The sequence below is a fragment of the Apostichopus japonicus genome, chromosome 17 (assembly GCF_037975245.1).
Source record: "Apostichopus japonicus isolate 1M-3 chromosome 17, ASM3797524v1, whole genome shotgun sequence".
In the NCBI taxonomy this organism is placed as follows: Eukaryota; Metazoa; Echinodermata; class Holothuroidea; order Aspidochirotida; family Stichopodidae; genus Apostichopus; species Apostichopus japonicus.
In genome coordinates this window covers 36,255,953-36,283,132 of record NC_092577.1, presented here as the reverse complement: position 1 = coordinate 36,283,132, position 27,180 = coordinate 36,255,953, and the positions used below count along the sequence as shown (strand labels likewise).

Below are 27,180 nucleotides of genomic sequence, written 5' to 3'. Positions count from 1 at the left end.
TTTGCTCTTGGTACATATTCGACAGGAACAAAATTACATAAGGAATCATTTAGAATAACGTTAATATCTCATAACTATGGAATAAATGATATAACTCAAAGTGTATCATGTTAGTACGATTCAGTATAAAATGGAATACACAATTTATGAAATACAATTGGAAGCTTATATTAACAATATTCCTCTTGATTTTTCTTTTATTCAAGAACAAATTGATATTTCAAACCGTGCAAGTCATGAACATTGTATTCAGAATACCTTACTTACTTAAATACTTCGCCGTTACAAATCTGAAAAACAATCACTATGATATTTGCAGTTTTCTTGAGTTAATGACTGACTGAACTTTTACTTCAAATATATTGTCGTGATTTACACGCTATAAGTTGCAGGTTGATAAGGAATTTGGGAGGATTTGGTTGAACATTTTGGACGTTTCAATGACTCTGTAAGTAGAGACATACCATTACACTTACCTGCATTGGACGATAACGCTCCCAAATTAGATGTTCAAAAAGTAACCCGTCAATTTCAGAAGGTAAAAAACAGTGTAGCATGTGGATCTGATAATATCCCTTGGTGGGTTTTCAAATATTTCTCATGTGACCTAGCTCCTATATATACCATAATTTTCCAAGAGAGCATTGATAATAGCAAAATACCAGATCTTTGGAAAATGGCGTTAACAGCCCCTGTCCCGAAAGTTAAAAGCCCAAAGCATGTAAATGATTTCAGACCTATAGATTTATCCATTATTGCATTCAATAGTATGCAGAAGCTTCTACTTCCACACCTAATGTGTAGTATCGATCAGTATGGGGATAAATGTCAGTTTGCTTACAGAAAGGGTGTCTCCTGTGTTGATGATGTGCTCTTGCTTGTACATGAAATTGTAACGCACATCAATAGCAAGGAAACCACTATATCGAAAGTGCTTTTTTTAGACTTCTCGAGTGCTTTCAATACAGTCTTACCCAATCAGTTGATTAAAGACCTTACTGAATTTATTCCTAAAACATGGCTTCTACACTGGCTAGCTCATTTCCTAACAGGGTGGTCACGCCAAGTTAAGTTGGAGAAAGGACTATCGAACAGGTCTGATATCAGAGTTGGTGTGCCTCAGGGAGGCCCATTGTCTGCTATATTGTTCACTTTATACACACAGATGAGATAGGATCTAATGACCATCTCTCAGTCACGAAATATGCTGACGACACCGCAGTATTCTGTGGAATATCGAAGAGTTCGTTTGCCAATGATCAGTCAAATTATCAGAGTTCAGTGAATGATATAGTCTCAACCTGTGATCGGAAGAATCTACTGCTCAATCCAGCAAAGTCCAAGGAAATGTGCTTTGCTAACGCTAGCATAAAGCACGAAGGTCTCTTATCGGCAGGATCAAGTAGGGTTGAAATACATGGGTCGAAGGTAGAGCGAACGTCAAAGAGTGACTACTTAGGGGTATGCATAGATGATAAACTGACATTCAGTTGTCATATATCGAAGGCATTGAGTCAAGTGTATTACATGCTGTCCAGCTTGGCTTACGTAGTATCTTTCTTCAATGAAGGTGCAAAGGAGAGTGTTTTCCGTTCTTTCATCTTGCCACACATTATATATGCTGTACCTGTCTGGTATCACTTCATTTCCGCTAAAGATAAATCCAGACTGATAAAATTCCGTAAGTATGCATCATAAATACTGCATATCGACTATCAATCATTAAGAGAGGAATTAAATGGAGCTCCTAGGAATGACTTCGTCAGAATGACAGAAAAAATCAGGAATGACGAAAAACACCCACTGCATGTCCCACTCATGAGTCATCTAGTGAAGTCAATCAGAACCCTCAGAAATCCAAATATCTTGCCCAAATATAGAATTCAACTGTATAGAAATTCGTTCATATACCCTGCAGCAATGTTTATACAATTTGATAGTTTAGAACCTTTATTATAGTTTCAGTAATGACTGTTTCATCATTTTATGTTTAAACCATTTAACAATCTTATTTCTTTCACTTACCATTTACCATATCATTTGTTTAATCTTAACAAGAACTGTTTTTGATGTACGCCTTTTTATAAATATTTTATATTTATACTGGTTTAAAATAAATAAATCGAAATCGAAATATCAATCAGGATCTGTTTTTTGAGAGATGACGGCATCTCAGTGAATGATTTCCAACCAAGCCGCCTTTTGTAAACGAGCCATGTTTGTTGCCCTTTAAATGACATATATGTTTAAGGTGGCATACTCCAATTAGAGTCTTATCAATCCGCCAGAGAGTTTTTCTTAGTAAAAAGTGCCAAAAGCAGCAGGTTAACCTTATTTTTTGATATGTTATCAATCAGGATCTGTTTTTTTTTCTTCTGGATAGCATGCTTAAAATCAGGATGCAAGTACTTGTGGTGCACAAATTGGATAAATTGAGGCAATTTTAGACCCCTTTAGGCCTGCCACGAGCAGCGTACGAAAATTGTTTACTACTGAGTAAAGAGGTCTGTTTGCAAATGACGTAAACGTCGGGCTCTCATAGCAAGAAATGTGATGTTCCTACTACAACTTGTCAGCTATCCAGTGATAGGCAGCGTAGCTAGTTCGAACTTCTATCTAGACTTACAGACCACATTAGTTTTGGGATTTAGTGTGTAAGCTAATAGGGCTTTAAAAATACGTATGCTACCTCAAACAGACTAGGCTCCAATCGCGAACAAAATTAATAGAGGTCGACCTTATAGCCGTATCTACGGCCCATGGCAATATAGTTCCACGAAACTTGGCAAACTGTTGCTATGAGTTTTAGTATACGCGGACATTGAATCACCAGAGGACTCCTCTGGCTGCACTGGGCAGGACTACCCTCATTACAGATGACAATTATAATAATAATAAAAAGTAGCATAGCTGTACCATGAGTTCAGCATAGGTTTGCTCTTCCTTATTTCATAACCGATCATTTGGAAAATGATGACGTCGGGTAAGGAAATGTTGTACCAGTGTACAATATTTTATAAAACAACATCCATGTTGGCATACAAAAAAGAAAAGAAAAAAGGAGCAACTTCCAGTAGCCGATGTAGGTATATAACTTTGCAGTGTATACAAAGACATCATTATAATTGCGTGTCTCCTAAATTCGTTTACTGTGTTTTAGTTATGTAGCCGAACTGATAGTCACTGTTGCTGCAGTGTTCGTTTATCAAATTGAAGCCAAAATTTAAATCGCAATTTTAATCTACAAAGCCTTAACGGAAACGGCTAATTATTACCAAGGTGGAACAAGGAAACACCAATGTTGTATTTGGAGACCAATTGTATCAGCGTAGAATGTCTTGCACTCTTGACGTTATAGCTTAAAATTGCAACATGCATGCTATTATTGCAGCACATGCTCTCATTATGTATGTAACATATACACAATGCCTTTAACCTACCTACATTTAGAGTTTCGTCATATATCAGATGTGTCGATAAGGTCGTATTAGCCTTCGTTTGAATAAATATGCATGACATGTTCTTGTGAGAGACTTCTCGGTGTAGATTCTAATGTACAACTACAATATTTTGCTAATGTGAATTCTGCGACTCTTGATAATATCTGTGTCCGAAGATTGTAACTCTTATTGTCATATGTGTGTATATACTGTATTGTTAACTGTTACATCATACCAGCTTAACTTCAATCTGAGTTGCTGATACACAATCAACGGTCAACTCTTCAGCTTACGTCGTTATCCGCATGATAACGTAACTGTGTCTTTGCTACATGAGAACTGATGGGACTGAGAATTCAAATGGTGAACCGGTGGCAGAGACTGAGACACTTATATGGCCAAAGCAACTATTACACAATGAACATGTCAGCTGAATACCCTATCAATAAATCTTGTTCCTCCTGGTATAGTTGAGGGAATGTACATATATGTTGGTTGCTAAACCCTCGATTCTTCCGCTCAGCCGGTCACAGCAGGTAGTATGTGATAGCATTATGCAAATGTTGATTACTCCTTGAAACCAGTAGTATCTTCGACGTTGTAGGACAAGTTTTGTTATGCAAATGAAAAGAAGTCAAATGCTGTGGGTCGTAGTTTTGTTTCTGCATTAGAACTTTCTTTAAGCATTAAATGTATATGAATATGCGTGATAGACGTCAATTGTAAAATGACAGTAGTTCATGTTGCAATTTTCATGCTGGAATTTCCGACGTGTCGACTCGAATTGTCGACATGTCATCTAATTACTTCGGGGTCCCTCCTCACAATCTCGACATTTTCTCTGGTAATTGGGCGTTTAAGTCGAAATCTTACCGTACTAAATCCAAATTTTGACTGTTTGTCTCGAATTGTTGACGTTAAATATAAACATTTCTAATAATTGTTGTCTCTGTAAAAGCTTATAATTTAATAAGAAAAAATTAGTGTCGAGCATATAATAGCTTACTACTATAGAAGTCTTATATATCTTATGAAATGGTACAATACATTTTAATGAACTTAACATAGGTTATTTGGTAATATTTAGTTTTTGGAACAGGAATGATAACATGCATTCATGGAATCAACTAAACCAGGTGTTCGAGTCGTTTACATTCGACCAGGTAATACACAGTGGTTAACGTTTGGGATCTCGACTCTCAACAACTTGCGATACATAACCACCGAAGTACTCACCAACCCAACGAGATCATTTAAGTGGCGGATCCAGAATATCAATTGACCTGGAGAAACTTTGTATAGATTAGACATAATAACCACACAATTATACTTAAAGTATAATATATGAAACAATGAACAGTACATATTCTTCAAAGTAGTTAACATATAAAGCAACTATACAATAAAAGAAATCAAATTGGAAACAAGCTTCATAATCCATAAATCCTCAAAGCTATCATATAGTATCGCCATATAATCTATACATGGGACCATGTGGTCCAACCAAAAGGGTTGATGTTCATTGAATGGCCGCCATGTTGTTTATAGAGAACAAAGGATTTGTTACGTTGTGTATACCGACCGCCCTTTTTAACATCTCTCATGTCCCTCCTAATACACCTAATATAATAGCATGCATAAAATGATACTTTACACTCGTCACTTACTTATTTAAGGATCCGATAATTAATACAATGTGAAATAATTATGATGTGATGAAATAATTTTACGTAATGATAGCTAACGCTAAATTTCGTGGATACTTCCTGATTCTTATTTCATAACGAAAGGCAATACCTTCTTTTGAACTTATGTTAAGATACTTTCACTTTACTTTGTACGTTTATTTGGAAACCCACGCTCAGAATGGCTGGGATGCACCACGCTAGCGTGCCTACCATTCAGCGTAGTAATACAGTTCACATCACTACCTGTCAACTGACGGAGTAATTTACATGTTTACAATGCCGTTACTACATTAACTGCAGTACGATACTATTATGTAGGGTGAAGAGGGTGTCCAGCAATTGGTCAATAGTGTTACCCCCTTGAGGATATAGAAGTAGTACCAAAGTCTGAATATTCAAAACTTCACCTCACTACAGTAACTGGTGGTGACGATGAACGGCGACATATTTTATGCACATATTAGGTAATCTGAACTTTATTGCTGGCTACAAACAATAGATATGATATGCTGATAGCATTTGTAGGACGGACCCAAATGCAGCAAAGGTATCCTTATAAGGTTATGTATACCTCTTCACCTCACTACAGTAACTGCTGGTGACGATGAGCGGCGACATATTTTATGCACATATTAGGTAATCTGAACTTTATTGCTGCCTACAAACAATAGATATGATATGCTGATAGCATTTGTTGGACGGACCCAAATACAGCAAAGGTATCCTTATAAGGTTATGCATACCTCTTCACCTCACTACAGTAACTGCTGGTGACGATGAGCGGCGACATATTTTATGCACATATTAGGTAATCTGAGCTTTATTGCTGGCTACAAACAATGGATATGATTTGCTGATAGCATTTGTAGGACTGACCCAAATGCAGCAATGGTATCCTAATAAGGTTATGTATACCAGTTTCAGTAAACAAATTATTCACATATCTAATAACATATAAATATTCATGCAGTTTAAGTTGCGTTTACGAAGGAAATTGACTATTTGATTGGAATTCACTGCAACTACTTAACACACCACAGATAAGCATCCTCATATAAGAATCCACCTGCCGAAGAATTTGCCATTACACGGTTCGAACCAGACAACGCCATATTTCCAGCTTTCACATCCGGGCTGTATCTGCAATGGAAAATCTCGCTCATCGATAATAGCATTACAGGTAGGTTTGATATTTACTTCTTCCGACGATCAGCATTCACAAATATTCATAATGTTAAAACAGCTAAACGACAGCACGAATCAATGTCTGATCATTCTTATTCTTTGCTCATTTATACTTGTTCAAACTTCTCGAATCTGATTGGCCTGTGCATGCTCCTCAGCTGATCGTTCACAAACCTAAGGATAATTACACGGTATTCCCACCGGTGAATGAAAATAAGTTGAAAACAATGTATCTCAGCAAGCTTGATACCAATCCTAGCTTTCTGCAGGCGCGTAGCCAGGAATTTGCCAAGGGAGGGGCGAAAATGTAGGCAAACTAGCAGAGCCGTAGATACGGCTTTGCAAACTAACTAAGCGTAGCGCCACCATGATTGGCGCGTAGCATACAAGAAAATTTTGGCTGAAAATGCCTCCCAGATCGCTGGAAATGGCACTTCCCAGGCCTTGTAAGTTGCAACTTAGCATTTTCTATTTTTAAATTACTAGCGATATCATAAAAACATTTAATAAAAAATTAAAAATATGCTCAAGGGGGGGGGGGGCTGCCCCCTTCGCCCCCCCCCCTTGGCTACGCGCCTGGCTATCTGCCTTGCTAGTTCGAAGCAAACGAATCAGATCAAATATGGTATTGTAAGAAGCCCTTCTGTGTAAACACCACTTGGTAAGATGATGCCAAACTTTCGGAGAAAGCAAACTTTCAGCCTGAAGTATACTGACAAGGGTGCGATCAACAACGCTAACCTCATTTAGCAACCATGGCATTATAATGTTATCAATAATATTGCTTTAAGCGGACATCAAGGCCAAATATGCGAAATGTTAGTAATAGTATCGAGCAGCGATTGAAGGAATCGAAACAACGAATGACAGTTATACTACTTGGCAAGCCAATGTCAGAACACTGTGACGACGATATTAACACTTACGTAACGTCTAACTGCTAGGTCCATGCATGATGTTACTGATCAAGAATACAACATGTATTCAAGCAACAATAAACGTCTGATAAATAGAAGTCATTGAAGCCATTGTACTAGAAATGTTAACTTATCTTGTTACTTTCTTGGTGGAATTGTGCTTACGAAAGTAAATATATAACTTGGGGTAGTATGTATAGTGTACTATACTAAGAACGTATCCGTAGTACAAGTCAACTAGAAATGCGATTACGAAAATTCATAACCACTCTGCCCATGAGTCTTGGTCTATAGATCCAGGTAATTGCTTAGTAGCCATTGTATTCCTTTCTTCCATCCTTTAAACTATTTAACCGGATTGTCCACATACTGTAATAATTATTAACATGTATACACAAATAATACAAACAAATCAATTCAAAGGATACTTGGTTAACATGAAGTTCGTTAAAGTTTTTTGAACATTTTTTTTTGGGGGGGGGGAAGCTGAATACAAATGGTTGAAACTAAGAAGTGGATAAAATGTGTATAATCATTACTATGACAAGAGCATTAATGGTGCAGTAGTTGATAATATAACAGTATCATTGAACACTACAACCAGTCTTTTTCACGGAACAAATATACACTATCAATGAACGACGCTATTATGTTGAAACTTTTATGAAACTTATTACCTTGCAAGTTACATGAATAAGTACAGCCTTTATTTTACACAATCCATAAAATGCGAACAGAAAGTTCTTGCTGCATAATGTGAGATAACAAACATGTGTGACATATCCACGTTTTCTGGTTTAACAGTGAGGCAAGTCTTGTGACAGACCTCAAATGCTCTTTGCCTTTACCAATTGCAAACTAGTTTTCTTGCATTCAAATAGAGGAGTGGCAAACCCAGTGTCAGACTTATTTGTTAACGGACCTGAATATGAAGCAAGTGCAACACAAACAATATGACATAATATTTTGTCACAATCTTTGTTGAAAACTGCTAGAATATTTATAAGATTAATAGAATATGAGGGTGGTAGTGAAATATAACATACTTGTTCCTAACACGTGTGGCACTGTGTAGTGTGTTTGTGCTTGGAACTTTAATCTTGAAATAATTTGTTTTTGGCACGTTGACATTTATATGAAAGAACTTTTCATACCTTAGACAATTGTAACGTTTGAGGAAAATTTCCTAAGAGCCAAACTACTTTAACAGGTCTCTTGCTGATAAGTTATCATGGAAGGTTGTCATGGAAGACATGTGAGTGTTTATTGCATATATTACTCCTCTAGTTGGTAGTATGTAACATGAGCAAGTACGTATATTTTATTATATATTGTAAAAAGCTAGTAGTTTTGGTTTTTATTGTTACTGCTGAACAGGTAACTAACAGAGACTTAGTTCGAAGTTAGCAGTGTCAACAGCAAAGATAGAGTTGTACTGTACTGCAAATGGTAGAAAGACTGCACATGAACACTTGAACTATACAAAGCTAAGAGGTTCCAGTTGATAGCAAGACGTGTATATGTGAAAGACAGATTGCCTGTATAGTACTATACAAAGGTACTATAACTATAGCTTCACTGACGCATCAATGTGGTAGTGGGATTAGAACTGTACAATGATTATTAATTGTTATTGTTAGCAATAGGTGACGATAGATAAAATAGGAGTGTGGTTAGTATTGTACACAGAAGTTGGTTTATTCATGGGCAGAAGTTTAGCTGAAAGGCAAGAATGGTGTTAGTACCGTACACGTTATCGTAGTAGTTTGTTATTAATGGCCAGAAGTGTATATGTGAAGTTGGAATGGTGTCTCTACTGTACAAAGTTACCAAAAGTGAGATGCTAAGGTAAGAATGGTGTTAAGACTGTACAGGGTGGCCAGAAATGTGAAGCGATAAAGGCAGGAATGGTGTGATTGCAAAAGAATGAGTAGATGTGAAGGAAGACATGGTGCTAGTACTGTGCACAGTAAGTGGTCTTTTAAGTATGTTAAGAGTTGGAGAGAGGATGTTAGTAATGTTCTATGTTTGTAGTGCTGTTTATGTTGGCAAGAGTTTTAGATTTGAAGGTAAGGACTAATGTATGTATGTATGATGGTAAAGTGTTTTGCTGTGGTTGGGGTTATAGTTTTGAGAATAAAACAGTCATCAGTCGGAATCTGTATCGAGAACTTTGTCAATGTTTTGTTTAAAGGACATTATCTGTTTGTCTTGAATTGTGGATGTAGCTGATATGTGCATTTCTTGATCCAACCCTGCGATATTTTCCTTGATGAGGGATGAATACAGCAGCATTAGTAGTTTCTTCAATGTCTCTTCTGTGGAATTATATTCCAATGTGTAATGATCAGTTGAGCAGAGTAGTAGGAAAGTTTTGTATTCCACAGTGTACCCAGTGATGCTTAGGTGGTCTCTAATGCAGGTGTTGGTTTTACCTGTAAAGAGAAAGGAATAGTTAATGAATAAATGATGTTAGGAAAGCATGGATATGTAGTTCACTATCATTTCATGTTTTTGCTATTTTGAGGCAGAGACGTGCACAGGAATGCATTGCTATAAGGAGCCTTGATTTTGTTTTGATCTTTACATTTACAATTATTTATGCAGTGCCTTATGCTAGAGTTAAATCCTTTAATATGGTGAGATTATTGGGACTATATTCAAACAATGGCTTTTTATTAAACCTAAATGATCTTTTGAGCTAAAGTTCTTGAACACAGACATCTAACCAGTACTGTGGCCGAGTGGATAAAGGCGGTGGCATTTGAAGCAATATGCTTAGCAATCGGGAGGTTCGGGGTTCGATTCCCGGCCGGGTCATAGTAAGGTTGGTTTTTCATCCAAGAGCAATCTATCGTTTTCCCATCTGAAATAACTTTCTATTTTGAATTGAAAAGATTCCAAATTTGAGTTAAAATGTTGAATTAGAAGCCACCTGACGTGGAAGTTGTAATCCATAAGCCCTTGCGGGCTTTTCCCACATTTTTGGTCGCTTAAGCGTCGTAAAAATAACTGCTGATTATTATTATTATTATTATTATAAATAGACAGTGTGTATGGACAGACAGGTAGACATACAAACAGAGAGACACATGCAGAGAGAGTGGTAGTTGGCATGCACCATAACAGCTCACACTAGCATATTATCAAGCCTCAATTTGAGACATTTGTTGTTGAAGAGGACATTCTATATGTCCACTTTGTTCAATAATTCCATCTGTTTAATTTTCAAGAAAAAGAGTTGTCAGAAAAACATAACACAGTTTGTTTGCTGTCCATCACCTATCTGTAATATTTGAGTCTAACGGATAATCATCAAATGGAGCCCTGACTTAACTTGTGTGACCTAACAAGTATGAACACTGATAACACAAACTTACTAGAATAAGTGTTCTACACGCATTGTAATTTGAAGGTTATAGTATTTTGACTCACTAGTTGTTACTTGAGTGTTTTTGGTGGTCGCCACAGATGGTTCTTGGTAGAAAGCATAACTTTCATTAACATCAACGTGGCTTATTTCTACCCAATTTCCAAGCTTCGCTGTAGAGTCAGCAGCATTCCTCCATAGGGCAACTTCAACGTCTTCGGTATAGGAATGTCTCTCACATATGAGGGTTGTGATTTGGCGATCACCCGTTTTGGATTATCATCCTTTTATTCCTCTATGTACAATATGGAAAAGAAAAAATTCTGAAATGAATTATTTTGACTTCTTTTGATATGAGTTTATCTAAAATCTGACAGTCATTGGTAATGGGGTATTAGTGTTCGAGTGATCAACCAAAATTAGCATTTCAATCCCCCTTAATTACATGTTTGAGCAATGATGGGGTCATCTTTGGTAAAAATATCCCAAACAGCTACTTAAATCGATATGATTCTGATCACCGGTAACGTACCACCTATTAGGGTAAGAACAAATGGACATCATCTCCTCATTAACAGTACAGACTAAAATAATACAGTAATATAGTACGAGGCTACTATTACAAGTATGCCTACTATACTTACTATTACTAGGAGAGGAAGTTACTTCCTCACTGTGTACAGTTTTGTCAATATTAAAACCTTGATATGCTAAGAATCAAAACGACATGCTGAGGAGTGAAATATATTCCAACGAATCAACAATATCGATACGAACTAAATAGAAAGAAGAATGCTAACCAGATTATCCAAATGTGAACACAATGCAACATTCAACGGTGCCACGGTGAAATACTGTGTTCTGCACTTTCACTGTGCGTTATTTGTTATATCAATGGCATTCGCGTGTTCATCCCACATGCACAGCTTCATAGCAGACGATAGTACACACTGCATGTATCGTAATTTGCAAATCATTGGTCCAAGTTTGCAGACGGTAAGCTCCGCCCACAAGCCACTAGTGAAGAATGTGGAGTCCACGCTACATGCACTGTGCCAATAATTGCTACCGTTCAATGTTGCTGCGCTGTACTCTTAACCCCTCTTACACACATTATGGTATAATATTACAACGTGTGATCAGTCGGCTACTGTCACTTACAGTAAATGGTCTAAAACTTGAACATGAATACAGCCTGAAAATGGAAATAATCTGGTACTTACGTCAACCTTCTTCTCTGCATATCCAAGTAACAAGACAACTTAACCGATATGCTTCCAAGTAACAAGATATACGCAAGCATGAAGTTTGCAGGTCGATATGCTACAAGGATGCGTTCGTCACGTCAACAATGCCAGTACCGGTCTTATAGTTAACGATGCCAGAAACAATACAAATGCAACAAAACTGCTTATGTATTTGTTTATAATTTTCCCCCAATTTTGATCAGTAAATAAAAATGAAGAAGTAAACACGTTTACATTGTATAAGAAATAAGAAAATAGAATATTAAACAACAACAAACGAACCATTATATTAAAATGTATATCAAGTAAAACTGTATCCAGACTTAAGTAGACTAGTAGTCTGTATGCAAATATATCAATGATTCATGATACTCGAAACAATCATGGCGTACGACAATCTCGAATGCCAGATAATATACAGAAAATAAAGGTTTGTAATGAAGTAAACATAAGGTAAACATTAAACATAAGTTAATTTTAATTTATTGACATGTAAAATGTTACATAAATATGTTCTTAACACAAAATATTATATCAATTGCAATAGGTACCAATCCTACCCACATAAAAGTGAACTTCTATTTCTCTGTCTTCGCATATTCATGAGATTTACAAAGTGAACATTAAAATGATAATTTCTTACGAAAAACTGTATGAACCATACTCAGAAACTGTCGTTCCCGATTCCACTTATGTATCAATTATTGCGTTAAACAATGTAACCAAACATGCCTTGTAGCAGTAGATAATGCTGACGAAACTTTTACGTCACGTGATCATAATTAGACGTCTAGGACGCATAACTGACCATGACTCATGGTCAGTAATGAACGTAACGTAATGCACTCACGGCGATATAATCGTTGGATCGTTGGATGCACGCGGCCTAAGGCCGCGTGTATTGTTTGGGTTATACTTTTTTCCTGTATTATCAAGTGATAAACGCCGTGGACTGTTAAAAATTCTTAACTACATTTTGTGTTTATTGCATAATATTTTTATTATTATTAAGAATAATAATAAACAGCATTAATTAGCTGAAGGAAACACTTTGTATATATATATATATATATATATATATATATATATATATATATATATATATATATATATATATATATATATATATATGCGAATACATTATAACAAATGGCGTGTTGTTGATTCTAGGAGTGATACCTGTTAGAGTCACACGTGAAGGCTCGGTGACAAGTGAATATATAACTTTAAAGTTAAATTCTTTGAGAGGGAATTCCGAATAAATAAAATTCTGTTAGGGTTAATTTCACCGAAGAAGGTTAATGAATTTTCTTTGAAATCGATTCTTATTATATTTCATATAATAGAACCTTGGGAAATTTTCAAGTTTTGCTACCTTTACTTCTTAATTCTTAGCTGGCCAATGCAACAAATACCGTTGTCATGTGATCTCTGCATCGACAAATGTCAAGCTCATATCTCAGAGATGATATTAATGTTCAAAATATCCACAGTGGACTTTGCAGAGATATAATTCCAGCCGTTGATATCGTATAATGCTAGAGTGGTAGGAGCGATTTGCTATGTGTTATGTGTCACCCCCCCCCCTTCCCCACCCAATAACTTCTACAAGTTAAGGAATAATCGGAGCAGTTAGTTATATACAGAGTAAAATGAAACAACAACATTAGTGAACGTACTAAAATCTTGTCTTTGCTTAAATGTGACATAACTTCGGATTTTGTAACATTTTGTGTTATTTATTGTAATTCGGAATTATTAGTCTGTTTGTGCTTTTTTTTTCCTGATCATCATCACACAATAATTTGTTAATTCTAAACCGGACAAGCAAAGACAAAATTGCAAGGAAAACAGAGAAGAGAGATAGAAAAAGAAAGCTGTCTGCAAATTATGCATAGCGTATGTTTTGATCCTATAAGAGGGCATATAGAAGTTACGCGAAAGGAGTACAACAAGAATGTGTACCCCGTCGAAACCGGAATAATGATTGAAACAATGCAGGCACATATCCGATGAAACATATACAAAAACTTAATAGTGGTGGAAGTCATAGGAAGAGGCAAATAACGGTGCCGAATGATAAAAACGAAGTTAAATTTTAATAGTTCGATTCTATTAAACGAATAACAGTTTTATTCTAGAGCAGTAAGTGCTGTCACAAATGATTGTACAGTAAGAAAGAAAAAAAGAGAGTATGTGTGTTATAAAAGGACCAAAAGTTATATAGGCGAATAACACAGAGACGTGTAATAATACCTGTCTTTTGACATTTTCTCGATACATATAATTTAACCACACTGACTGGAATAACAACACCTGGGAGATTAACAACTTGAGAAGAAGAGGTACCATAAAAATCGACACTTTGAATAAAAGGATCCAATACCTTAAACTTCAAAAATTGAGAACGGAAAATTCTGGAGGTAGCTTTCTTGTCACTTTGGTAACAGATTATTTGTAAAAACGTTATGAGGTTATTATTATTGTATGTGATCTTATCTGTTCACCCCTGCTATTTTATAGGTTTCTATGTTTCCGATAAAGTGAATTTTCCCAAATATGCAATAGTACTCTTTAACTCTACTTATGGCACCATGTATGTGCTTGTATAACATATGTATAACAAGATGACTTTATTCGTGTGTGCAAAGTTTAAGAATGTGTCTGTTTTGGGTTTAAGCTTCAATTTTATTAATCATGATAAAGACTCAAAGTTACACCAGGATGGTAAACAGATGAGTTTTTTACTAGTCAGTTGAAATGTCAATTTCAGCTACCAAAAAGAGGTAAAGTTGAAGATTTCTAGATTTGAGTCCACCCCATGGCCCCGCTGGGGCTTTGCCCCTGGACCCTATCAGTGGCCGTAAGATGGACCCCTGGACCCCACCCGAAAAAAGCACACTCTTTTAGTTTTATCCATGCTGAGTCGTTTATGTGCCCCGTTTTTCAATTGGGATTGACTTAACCTTATTGATAAAATAAAAACGGATTTCTGTTGGAAAGATAGCTGTTAAAAACAATAGACCCATTGACCCGAGCCCCATAAAAGTCAAGTTTATGAAGAATTGTGACAATCCAAATACTTTTAATGTTAAAGGTTAACTTTGGATAAAACACCATATAGAAGCAACACACACATTATGACACTAGATATACTCCACAAAGCTCAGTCTGTTTTTCTAGTAAAAGTAGAAAACATTTAGTCAATAGAAAACAGTAACATTACTTTGTAATATTTAGCGCTTCACCACACACAGTTTGTCTACTTCCAACGACACCAATCTACTTTATGAGAGTAAAAACATGTATTACAAACACCAGTAGGTTGAAGAGATTTTAAATGGAAGTAAAATACTGATGCCTTCCAATATGCCAGACAAATGTGTTATTTAACATCTAATAATGAAAGCGTGGGTCCTTTTTTTCATGATAGAAAGAAAAACAAACAGAAAGATACATTATAGTATATATTTTTTTGATACCGTCATACTTTTGGCGTATATTTTCAAATCATTATGATCAACACAAAATATGGCCCGACACTTAGTCCATATACTTTAACTTTATTTGTTAATTCAAATTATTTCCTTCAAACGGTTTATAAACTGATATAAAAATGATAGCGAAACCATTTATATTGTCAGTTAAAATGATTAATATGTTCAAATGCAATGATTAATATAATTAATATGGGAGTTCATTTCGGAAGAATTAATTTGAGTCATTCTGCTGTGTTGATTATTATAGGAGGACGTACATAGAAAGAAAGAAGGTAGAAACGAAACCATAATGGAAACAGAGAACCCGGATGAAGATGATGTGAAAGACGCTGCTACTAGCACGACTTCCCAGCAAAATATCGATAAGGTACATTTTTATTACCTCTGTAGTATAGGTTCAAGTGAATAAAACAATGGTGACTATAACCTCGGGTACTAAACCAGTTCTGCGATAATTAAAGCGTGGGTTCGTTTTTCCTGATAGAAAGAAAGACAAACAGAAAGATACATTATAGTATAATTTTTTTTGATACCGTCATACTTTTGGCGTATATTTTCAAATCATTATGATCAACACAAAATTGGGCCCGACACTAGGTCCATATACTTTAACTTTACTTGTTTCAATTATTTCCTTCAAACGGTTTTTAAACTGATATAAAAATGATAGCGAAACCATTTATATTGTCAGTTCAAATGATTAATATGTTCAAATGCAATGATTAATATAATTAATATGGGAGTTCATTTCGGAAGAATTAATTTGAGTCATTCTGCTGTGTTGATTATTATAGGAGGACGTACATAGAAAGAAAGAAGAGAGAAACGAAACCATAATGGAAACAAAGAACCCGGATGAAGATGATGTGAAAGACGCTGCTACTAGCACGACTTCCCAGCAAAATATCGATAAGGTACATTTTATTATCCTCTTTAGTATAGGACTAGGTGAATAAAACAATGGTGCACTATAACCGAGGGTATAGTACCAGTTCTGCGTAACTAATGTGTGGGTCCGTTTTACCTGATAGAAAGACAGATATATAAATAGATTTTTCTTATACTGTCATACATTCGACGTTTATTTTGATATCATGAAGTTCACCATATGTAATTAACCCGACACTAAGTCCATACCTCAACTTGTTACTTCAAATAAAATGACTAATATAATTAAAACGAAACGAAAGAATAAGGAAGTCAGAGATGAGCTGACGTGTAAGATGCTGCTACTGGCACGACTTCCCAGCAAAATATCGATGAGGTACATTTAATTTTATGTACTGTTGAATAGAATCATGTGAATAGAATATTTTACACAAATTGTATTGCAATCGATAAGTCATTCTTCATTGTTGGTTACGATATACGATAAAATTATGTGTTACTATTATCAAGAGAGTAACATCATTCTGATCACTTGGTTTTCCTTCCTCACAACGTTGTATTCACTGGAGACTTGGAAAGATTGTTTCAGATAGTTATAGCTGCACGTAAGTTCATTATGAACAGTACTGTACAAAGATATCCAATTTAACATTTGCTGTCTAGAATGATCCATTAAGTTAAATTGATCATAGCACCATCTTTTACATGCATGAATATATTTTAATATCTTAAACGGTGAATTGCTTTTCAGTTTCATTGAAAACCACTCATATCAAAATGTTTCTCTTGTTATGCTGTCTTTTGTGGAACAATTGTGTTAAAGCAGCATTTTGCGTTTGGTCGCCGTTTTCTACTTTTTTTGACATGTCCATCGAGGTTTTTACATATACCAATCACAAAACAGCAAACTAAGATATTAGCCAAGTTTTTCCCTGCCAACATCGTTAATTGGCGAGTCATTAAGGATATTTGCAGATAATGAGAAAAGTGTCCACGACAAATTCCACATTTTAAGTTAATCGTATACAGTTCCCCCAAACCCACTAGTTTGAATTCAACCAATCAGAGATGCAGGTTTAGTTATGAGCCGTTGCTTAAAATAGATTCAAGACTTTGCGTTAGTACAACCAGGGAGTTGTTATGGAACTTACTGGTACAACTGCCATATAGACTGTACACAAATCAAGTATGGTGTTGTATTACGTATTGGTCAATGACGTTCGTAGTGTTTAAATATTCATATTATGGGCGAGGTTTATTGGGATCCCAACGGAAAATATCTTGGAGAAAAAAAAAGTTGAAAGTTGCAAATTTTTCGACTTTTATGCCACCATTTGAAGTAATGTTTAAATAGGTAATCTAGTTATGTATGTAATTATGGCATAGTGGAGTCAGTGAGGTTGAGAAAAATCACAGAAAAGGACGCAAAATGCTGCTTTAAGCTAAATGTTTTGAGCTTACCTCAATATCTTCTGAAATGCTATATGCCCTCTAAGTTTCAGCTCTAAATTTCATCAAATATGTTTCGTTGACTGATCTAATGGATTTTACACGTTCAGTTGCAGTTTCATTGAATACCACACTTACCAGAAATGTCTCTCTTGTTAAGATGAAATACTACGAAATATTGTAGTTGACATATTTTTAAATGGAGTTGCCTCTTTTTCTCACTCCCAGTTTTATGTTGAGTAATAATCTGTAGATAAACTTGACGACCAATAAATTTCTACAATGTTATGGTATGTTAAACTAACTTAAAATTTGATATCAATATAGACACATTTGTACGACAAACAGGTTTCTTCATACATCCGTCATGGTATTTTTGGGATAAAATGCAACTGATGATCATGATGTCAAACTATTTTAAGTATATGCGAAGGTTAGGAGTCAATGATGGTCTCGGGAGTAATTGAAACGTCATGTTGTAAATAACATTTGAACAGGCTTTTTCCTCTTTAACCATTCTTTTCAGATGGCCGGCAATTCAGAGAACAACACCAGTGAGTCAGAACAAGAATCTCCTGGTAAGGCAATGCACGACATATAGGCTACAGCTACTTGTAATACCCCCCCCCCCCCTTACCTTCTCTCTCTCACATACCAGGAAAAGACCTTTGAGAAAGCTATCAACAATCCATACATAGAAGCTCAGACAAAATGTACGCAAAATCACTAAATGTAGTGAAGGGTTCAAAAAGAACAAACCTAATGCTTAGAGCTTTGACTGACTTAGACAAAGTCTCTTTGAGAACATCAACAAGTTTTCAATTGAATTACACTTGTTTAAATCAGTGTAACTGAATACGTTTTTCACAAGGCAATCTAACAGTTTAGCTTTATCTACTGATTTTTTGCAGGATAAACCTGCTATATCGCTCCAACAACAGTGTAGTCGTTCCACACCATTATGCCAAATGATAAGTCGATTTTTTAAATTGTTTTTAGGGGGACCTTGTGTAATCTTATTTCAACTTTAATTACCACAAATTGAACCGACAGAGCACAAAAGGCCGGTAGAAGGACGATAAATAGAGGCTATTAAATGTATAAACACTAAACTATTCAAAATAAGAAAAAAAGAAACAGTATAAGAAAACTAATCTAGCTAGAAATGCTTTTCAGATGGCTTATAAAACAGTAATATAGAAATTAAAAATTGTAGAACAGCATTCACAAAGGATGATACAAATGGAACTTTTAAACAAATTAAAAGAGTAGTTAAGGTTACTAGAATTCCAAATGAATTAAGATAGCTAATCCTTTGTAGGCAATAAATTATTCAGCTTAAATCAAACCATGGGAGTACCAGAATAAATTACAAGCGGAAGTATTATTAGCAATATATCTCTTTAAGGTCTCATTTTGTTCAGTGTTGAAATAATTTCCCTCTCCTCCTCATGAGCTTCATCATCATACTCTTTCTGGTGAGCAACTATATAGAGCCAGTATTAAACTTCTCGAGAATACCCCTTCAGATAGCTTGTAGATGCCGGAAAGAGTGTAAACTTTTCTGTTCATCACATCGTTAGATCGACGTTTTGCATAGTGGCATCATCAAACGTAGAAGTTGTTTTTTCTATACACGTTCAGTTTCGAATCTGTCCATTCAGTATGTTATGGTCTGTTTCTACTGCTCCCTTTGCCTGTCATCCCTTGTCGGTAATAAGATAATAAGGTTTGTTGTTGATTTCTGTCATGTCTCCCTGTATTTATCTAGAGAAGTTGCCTGTAGCTTTCTTTTTCGCATGTTCGTTAAAGAAACTTGTGGAAAATAGTCTACATATGTGTGTGTATTACGTTATTGGAATCATATCGATATTTCTTTGCTTCAGTGCATAGTTTCCGCAAACTACGTTTCATGTGTGTGTAAAACATTTCCAATGTCGTTGGTCATTGAGATGCTATTGTTTATTCTTGCCACAAAGACCGTGTAAACTGTAAAGAATGTTCTTTGATCAATGTATGATCATGCAGATCCTGTATTTTGAAAAACGTTCTGGGTCCTTCTCCAATAATTGTATCGTTTTACAAACTGTTCGACTTAGTAAATCACAAACAATCAGCATGAGAGAAAAATGATATCCAGTTAGCTGTTGTCAAGAGTTCTTTATGGTGCAAATGTTTGAATGAACATATCATATAACGACAGTAGTAATGGTTACTGTGAGAGTAAGCATGTTGTCTTTGCTTAGCTCTCACGCTCCGAAATGCCATTATTGCGGGTGCATGTACTCACTGGAAGTAAGATTGGTTGACAGCGACATTCACCACCACCTACACTCGTTTCTCGCTGCTGCAAGAAATATTCCGAGAATAAATGTAGCAATACTTAGTTAGAAGGTTATTCCTGACTAGTAACATCGTATTAGTTCGTTTATATACCACTCGAGGTACTTACAATTTTGGTATATTTCCAGATAGAGACACACATTACAATTGTGAATTGTACATGTATCGTTTTAAATTTTTACGAGTTCAGTTTGGCTTTGACATCAATTAAGTATACTCTTATATTCGATAGATAAAGAAACTGAAGACGATTTTCTGGAATACTTGGAAGAGGTTGGTCTAAAGGAATATTTCCCAGAGAAGCTCACCCTGAAAGCGGCCACAGAGGTACGGCTGGTCCAAAGCGACGATTCAATAAAAGAGGGGGGAAAAGAGGAAGAAAAAGAGGAAGAAAAAGAGGAAGAAAAAGAGGAAGAAAAAGAGGAAGAAAAAGAGGGAAAAGAAGATAAGAGAAAACATTTACCCTTTCTGTTTATCAGTAAGCTAACCTCACTAGACTGTAGGGTTACATGGAAAGAGAATATTCACATAGAAGGTAGTGTAAGAGATTTCATATATGCAATTATTCGTTGTTCCGATAATCATTTAAGACAGCATTTGCTGGAGAAATTTGCATCTTGTCAACTTGCCGTGCCAGTCTTATTACCTGGGGTAAGAGATGCCGCGAAACCAGAGCTGCTTACTTGGGCACTAAGTCGTGTTGTAAAAAAATGGAAAGAAAATGAAACATCTCTTGCTCCAGAGAAACGTATGGTAAGTGAGCCTGTATTTACCACTGCATTCATAAGATTTGGTGATATTCCAATCTCCAAATCATCTGTAATAAATAATGTCATTGGTAGAGCTCAAGGTAACGGAGAGTTCCGATATTTTTTGCCTTATGAAGATGAAAGAGAGGAAGTTTACTATTGTTGTGGATCAGTAGAAGCCCAATGGTATCTACCAATTTACGGCAGAAAAGAAGACTTGTTGAAAGAAGTTACATTATTGTTAAATCTGAGAGGTAATTCCAAAGAATTTACTACCGAAAGTGAATTTATGTGCAGGGTAGCTAATGCTATATTCATATTTGTAGATAAAGACAAATTGGAATACTACAGGACAGCAATTGATGACATAAAGAAAAGATTCAAAAATGTTTTAGTTACACATTTGATTGCACAAAAAGAAAAAAAGAGCAGGCAAAAACGTAAGCAACAGCTTAAAAGTAGGAGTAAGAGTCCCAAAATCGAAGAAAACGATAAAAGTGTAGATTTCGGCGTAGAACGTAATGAAACAGAACTCGCAAAATTTATTTGCGAGAAGATTGTACAATACTGCCAGTACACAAAAAGTGATGATTACCGTTCAATTGAAGACTGGAAAAACAGTTGTTTTAGTGATATAACCATGGATAGTGGCAACGATTCTTATAAGAAAGCCAAGCGATTGCTGGAATCCTCCTTTCCGATAAACGAGTCCATTGAGGAAATGAAAAAATCATATTTACAATTACAAGTCGAATGGGTCAAATGGGTCGAAGCTGATAAAAAACCTTTGCGTGTTGGGGTCCAATCTGTTGATCATCAGGTTGAAGCAAAGAAAAAAACTAAACGTGACATGAGGCAATTGCAAAGACAAAATGGTTTATCTGCAAAAATGAAAGTTTTTTTGAAAAACTTGCAAACAATTATGTTGGGTGAAAATGATCTCTTGTATTACTTCATGTCCTTTTTTCAAACACATATCGAAAGTATGACCGCCCATGAAATTCCTCGCTTTGTTAATAACATCGAAGTGTTGAATACATCATTGCAAAAACTGAAGTCTGCAACGAAGGAAGCTTCGTCTGGTGAATGCGACAAACTGCAAAGGGAAATAAAAAAGTTGCAAGATCAGCTCCTAAAAGAAAGCGAACAATTTAATGCGAAAAACATTAGTTGCGAACACTTTATTCGTGAATTAGGACAATGGTATGAAGCAAACCTAGAAGATGAAAATGCTTACGAACAAAATGAATTACTGGTTAACCTGGCATCAAAACTACTTCTTGCAGGATATCCATTGGAACTTTTAGATGGGGACACTGTTTACATTCCCATTACATGGATATCAGGCGTCTTAGAGAACCTAGCAAAGACGCTTAATAACCCTGGAATATTTGTTATGTCTATAATTGGTATCCAGAGTAGTGGAAAGTCAACGTTGTTGAATAGTATGTTTGGTGTCAGGTTTCCGGTACGTGCTGGTCGATGCACAAGAGGGTTGTACTTACAATTGTTAGAAGTGAATAAAGCATTTCATAAACAGCTTGGTTTTGAGTATCTTCTGATTATTGATACTGAAGGATTGCATTCTCCAGATCGAACTGTTCTTAACGACCACACATTTGACAATTCAATAGCTACACTGGCCATGTGCATTGGGAACCTTACCCTATTGAATATCGGTCAAGAAACTATTGGCCCAGATATGATTGGTGTACTGCAAATAGTTGTCCATGCTTTGATAAGAATGAAGAAAGTCAATTTGGTTTCTAATTGCAGAATTATTCAGCAAAGAGTGAGCGACATATCAGCTGCCGCTAACAATAAAACTAACATGGCTAAAATAAAGGACGTTCTCAATAAAGTCACACGTACTGCTGCTGCTGAGGAGAAAGTCGAAAATATTCACGAATTTACAGACGTGTTCCCAATGGTTGAAGAGGATGACTTGCAATTCTTCCCGTGCCTGTGGACGGGTTTAATGTCTCCTCCAAATTTTGGCTATAGTGATAAAATTCACGCTTTAAAGGCTGGTATTTTATTGAAAGACGAAAAATCAATTACTCCGCCTCAGTTTACAATGGAAAAGTTCATAAGTAGATTGACAGATGTATGGGAAGCAGTAAAATCAGAAGATTTTGTGTTCAATTTTCAAAACAGTTTTGATGCTCTGAGTAACCAAAGGTTTCGGCTAAAGCATAACATACTTATTGGGAAAATGAGAACTGATTTGACAGAATGGGAACTAAGAAATAGTAATAATCTTAGCAGCGCGGCGAAAGATGAATTTTTCAGGAAAGTGAGAATCGAAATTGAAAACAAATGTGAAGCTGTCAATGAGAAAATAGATGAGTATGTAAAGGCACATAACGATGAAGACGAGGTGAAAAGACGGGAACAGAGTATTAAAAATGAAACATTCGACATTGGTCGAGATATCCTAAGAGCTATCGAAACCAACACTGAAATTCTACTGCAAAATAAAGAGGGCATTCAATACATGCCTCACTTCATCAAACAGGCAAATCAGGAACTAAAGCAAGCTGCTAAAAACACTGCACTTAATCTAAAGAAGAAAAATCCTAATACCAACTGGAAAGAAAATAGCAAGGGACTGGATAACGAATTCAATGAACTTTGGTGCAAGAAAACTAAAGAGCTTCAAGAAAAATTCAGCAAAACCAAAATAAGTGACAAAGTAATAGATGAAGCATGCGATAATATCCTTTCTGGACTACTGCTAAACACTGAATATAGTAAAACGTACAAAAGCCTAATAAAGACTTTATGGAAACGCTTCAAAGGTTATATTTATACGGAATCTCGAGACGAAAGCACTGCTACGAGTGAACTCGATAAAATCTTAAGTGCATGCAAACGTGAACTTCGAAATCAAAAACATTTGAAACCGTTTCAGCAAAATCATGTTGGTACTATCTTGACTGAAATGTACAATACGTTGAAGACACATAAAATCAATAGTGAGTTTTTAGTGAACTCTCTAATCCGCGCCTCAAAGGAATTAGCTGAGGTGTACAAAGAATGTCAAAAAGAGTATGAGAAGGCAAATTCGGTGCAAGCATTGTTTGAAAAGGAAAAGAAATGTTTGCGAAATGACTTCTTAGCTTTTTTCGACGAAACCATTAAGATCGATGCAGCTGTAGACAGAGTATATTCAGAGTTAATGACAGCGACTCAAGATATAGTTGTAAATACCTTAAACGTAACTCTTTTAAGCAAAATGAGGACTGATAATTGTTACAATAACAAAGAAAGACTGATTGGTAAAATCTTAGAAGAGCTCTTGCACAAGAAAACGCCTCAATTGTATATCGACTTTATCCATCGAAATGAGACGTTCGTGCTTAGTTGGCTGCGTGTAGCAGTAATCAATACAATGCACCATAAGGATGGTTGGGTCATCGCTTTAATTTCGGAAGAATTAGACATCGTAGTACGTGGAATTAACACGGCCTTACGTGGGACTGAAGCTTGTTTCACTGAAGCTGGAACTACATTTAAGAAATGGGCTAAGAAATTTGAATTGCAGATATCTATCAGCGATTACAGATTTGGGGTACAATCTGTTGCTGAAGAATTTGAGTTAAGTGACGTTCAAGGCTTTACCGAAAATCTAAGCAAAGTTGTTAGTACAAATTTGAAAAGAGATATACAAGCTGCACTGCATCTACTGAATTCTGATGTACTAGATGAATCAATTACATCTCGGCTTTACTCAAAAATGAAAAAAGATGTTGCTCAGGAGATATTGGACCATTTAGGAGTTTGCAACGCAGTTTGTCCCTTCTGTAAGGTAACCTGCCATTTACAAATCAGTGGTGAGCATACACACGTCGCTACTTTCCATTACCCTGGAGGTGTATCAGGTCGTCACAAGATAGATTCAAATGTTCTAACGGCCACTCCATGCACGTTGTTAATGGCCACAGATTGTAGATATAGATTACAAAAGGAGCCAAAAGAGATATTTAGAAAATACAAGGATTATAAAACTGACTACGAGTCTTGGTATATTGAATCAATCAAAGACGACAAGCCAATACATTACTGGATGTGGGTATTGAAAACTTTCAATGATGAATTTGCGCGAATATATGATCTAAACCCAGCAAAGATACCAGAAGAATGGAATAACGTTACATCGCATATGGCTATAGAAAGCCTTAGAAAACAATACAGACATCATGAAATTTCACGCAAAACATTGCACGTAAGCTTTTAGATTTAAATAAGATCATGGTGGTGTAAAAAGTTAATCACATAACACAACGGAGTACACCTTTTATATATTAAGTTGCGAATTTTTAAACTCTCTTGCTAACATGTGCACTTTGAAGCTTTAGACGAAGTATATTAAACACTTGAATGCAAAAGAAACCAGATTGAAAACATTTCTTGGTTTCTGGCTGCTGCTCATTGATTTGGGGAACACTCCAAGTATGTAATGATGAAGCATTCCCGTAAGTTATGTGTGCAAAACTGATACTAGCCAAGGCCCTACTCCCTAAAAATGGTAATGATCAATAATTGCCTTGTGAAGTTATTAATCATACAAACATATAACGTAAATAATGCAAAGCCAATTTGAAGATTTTGACGTTTGACCTTGTGACCTTATTGATATTCATTATATGAGCACCAAACTCAATCTGGTTTACATAATCATTATTGACCACCAAACCACCAAGTATGTTAATGATCAATTATTCCATTGTCTCGTTATTGTGCATACAAACTTATGTTACTTCTGTATATATATGTATGTATATGCATATACTTATATATATATCTATATATATATATATATGTATATATGCGTGTGTGTATTTGTATTCAATTGTGTATGTATGTATTTGTGTATATATATGTATTGTGGGTGGTGGGGGTGGGGGGGGGTTATACGTGTTGGGTTGGTGTGTGGGTGGATATAAGTGTTACTGTTTTCTTGTATTGTTCTCTCTATTTACGTATGGGAGCGCTCTACTAGACAAGCCCTCTGGATTTTGGAGTGCTCCTTTTACAATTTCCCTGTTGTTGATATGTTTTGTCACTTAGTTAACTTCTCTGTATTTATACTGTGAAGAAAAAAAATAAATGAAAATGAAATGTTACAAATGTAACGCTCCGCCCGCCTCCTCATAAATATGCATGATATCAAGACAGCATGTATAGGTGGTCTACCAATATCATCATACCAATTAAGTTTGAAGAAACTACAACTTGTGGTTGAAAAGTTATTGCAATTTGAAGATTTTTACGTTTGACCATGTGACATCATTACTATTCATGATATGGGCACCGAAATTAATAGGGTTCATCAATGTACTAGATGAAACAGCTACATCTATTCTTTGCTCAAAACTAAACACAAAGATGTTATGAGATCTTGGACCATTCAGGAGTTTGCAACGCAGTTTGTCCCTTAAGGTTATCTGTCATTTGCAAATCAGTGGTGAGCATACACACGTCGCTACTTTCCATTACCCTGGAGGAGTGGCAGGTTTTCGGTGGTGGCATTCAAAAGAACTAATGCCCTCTCTATGCACACTGTTGATGGCCACAGATTGTGAATATAGATTACAAAAGGAGATATTTAGAAAATACAAGGATTATTAACTGACTGACTATAAGTCTTGGAATATTGAACCAATCAAAAAAGACAAACCAATACATTACTGGATGTGGGTATTGAAAGCATTCATGATGATTTTGAGAGAATTTATGATAATTCCAAACCAGCAAAAATACAGGACGAATAGGATAACGTTATCCCAGATATTGCTATAAAAAGCGTAAGACAACAATAAAAACATCATGAAAATTAATTAAAATTAAAAATTAAATTATTAATTTGGTGATTGCTTGTCTATATAAACACATTTTATCTTCCATTTTATTACCGTCACTGTTAATATTGAATATGCCAGCATCGCTTAATACTTTTCAACGAATAAATTTTCAACGAATAACCTACACTGGCACTTCTACAACATTAGGCAAACGACTTTATTTTCTTCAAGTGATGTATTTAAAAAACTATTAAAAACACAAACTTGTAGCTCTTGCTTTAAATGAGGTGTTTTTGTTATTATATTTCGAAGTTGCATTTTATGTAACGATCATGATGGTTAGTTTATTGCCTGTAGATTTTCAACTGATGCACTTTCCAGATTCTTTGATAGCTTTCTATGAAAGAAAATCTTAATTTAATTTCAAAGACATTTTTGCAATAAAATGTATTGTCTTAATAATATAAAATATGATTGCTTACAGCTTTCCAGCTAACAGCCTATAATACGTCCCTTGGGCAGGGGCGTAGGTAGAGGGAAGGCAGAGTACTGCTCGAAAATATTTTCTCATACAAATTCACGCATAGGGAATATGAG

The 27,180-nt window shown here is 35.6% G+C and overlaps 2 protein-coding genes across 2 annotated transcripts in view; both read left to right on the top strand.

Moving 5' to 3' along the window:
• LOC139954872 (interferon-induced very large GTPase 1-like) overlaps positions 1-27,180 on the top strand; it is a 297,255-nt gene that overhangs the window by 235,224 nt on the left and 34,851 nt on the right. The window lies entirely within an intron of this gene.
• LOC139954865 (interferon-induced very large GTPase 1-like) lies at positions 6,165-25,499 on the top strand. Its single transcript, XM_071954834.1, has 5 exons — positions 6,165-6,308; positions 15,595-15,714; positions 16,142-16,261; positions 18,211-18,262; positions 20,260-25,499. The coding sequence occupies exons 2-5, from the start codon at positions 15,637-15,639 to the stop codon at positions 25,014-25,016; spliced, it is 5,007 nt and encodes a 1,668-aa protein (XP_071810935.1). The 5' UTR covers positions 6,165-6,308; positions 15,595-15,636; the 3' UTR covers positions 25,017-25,499.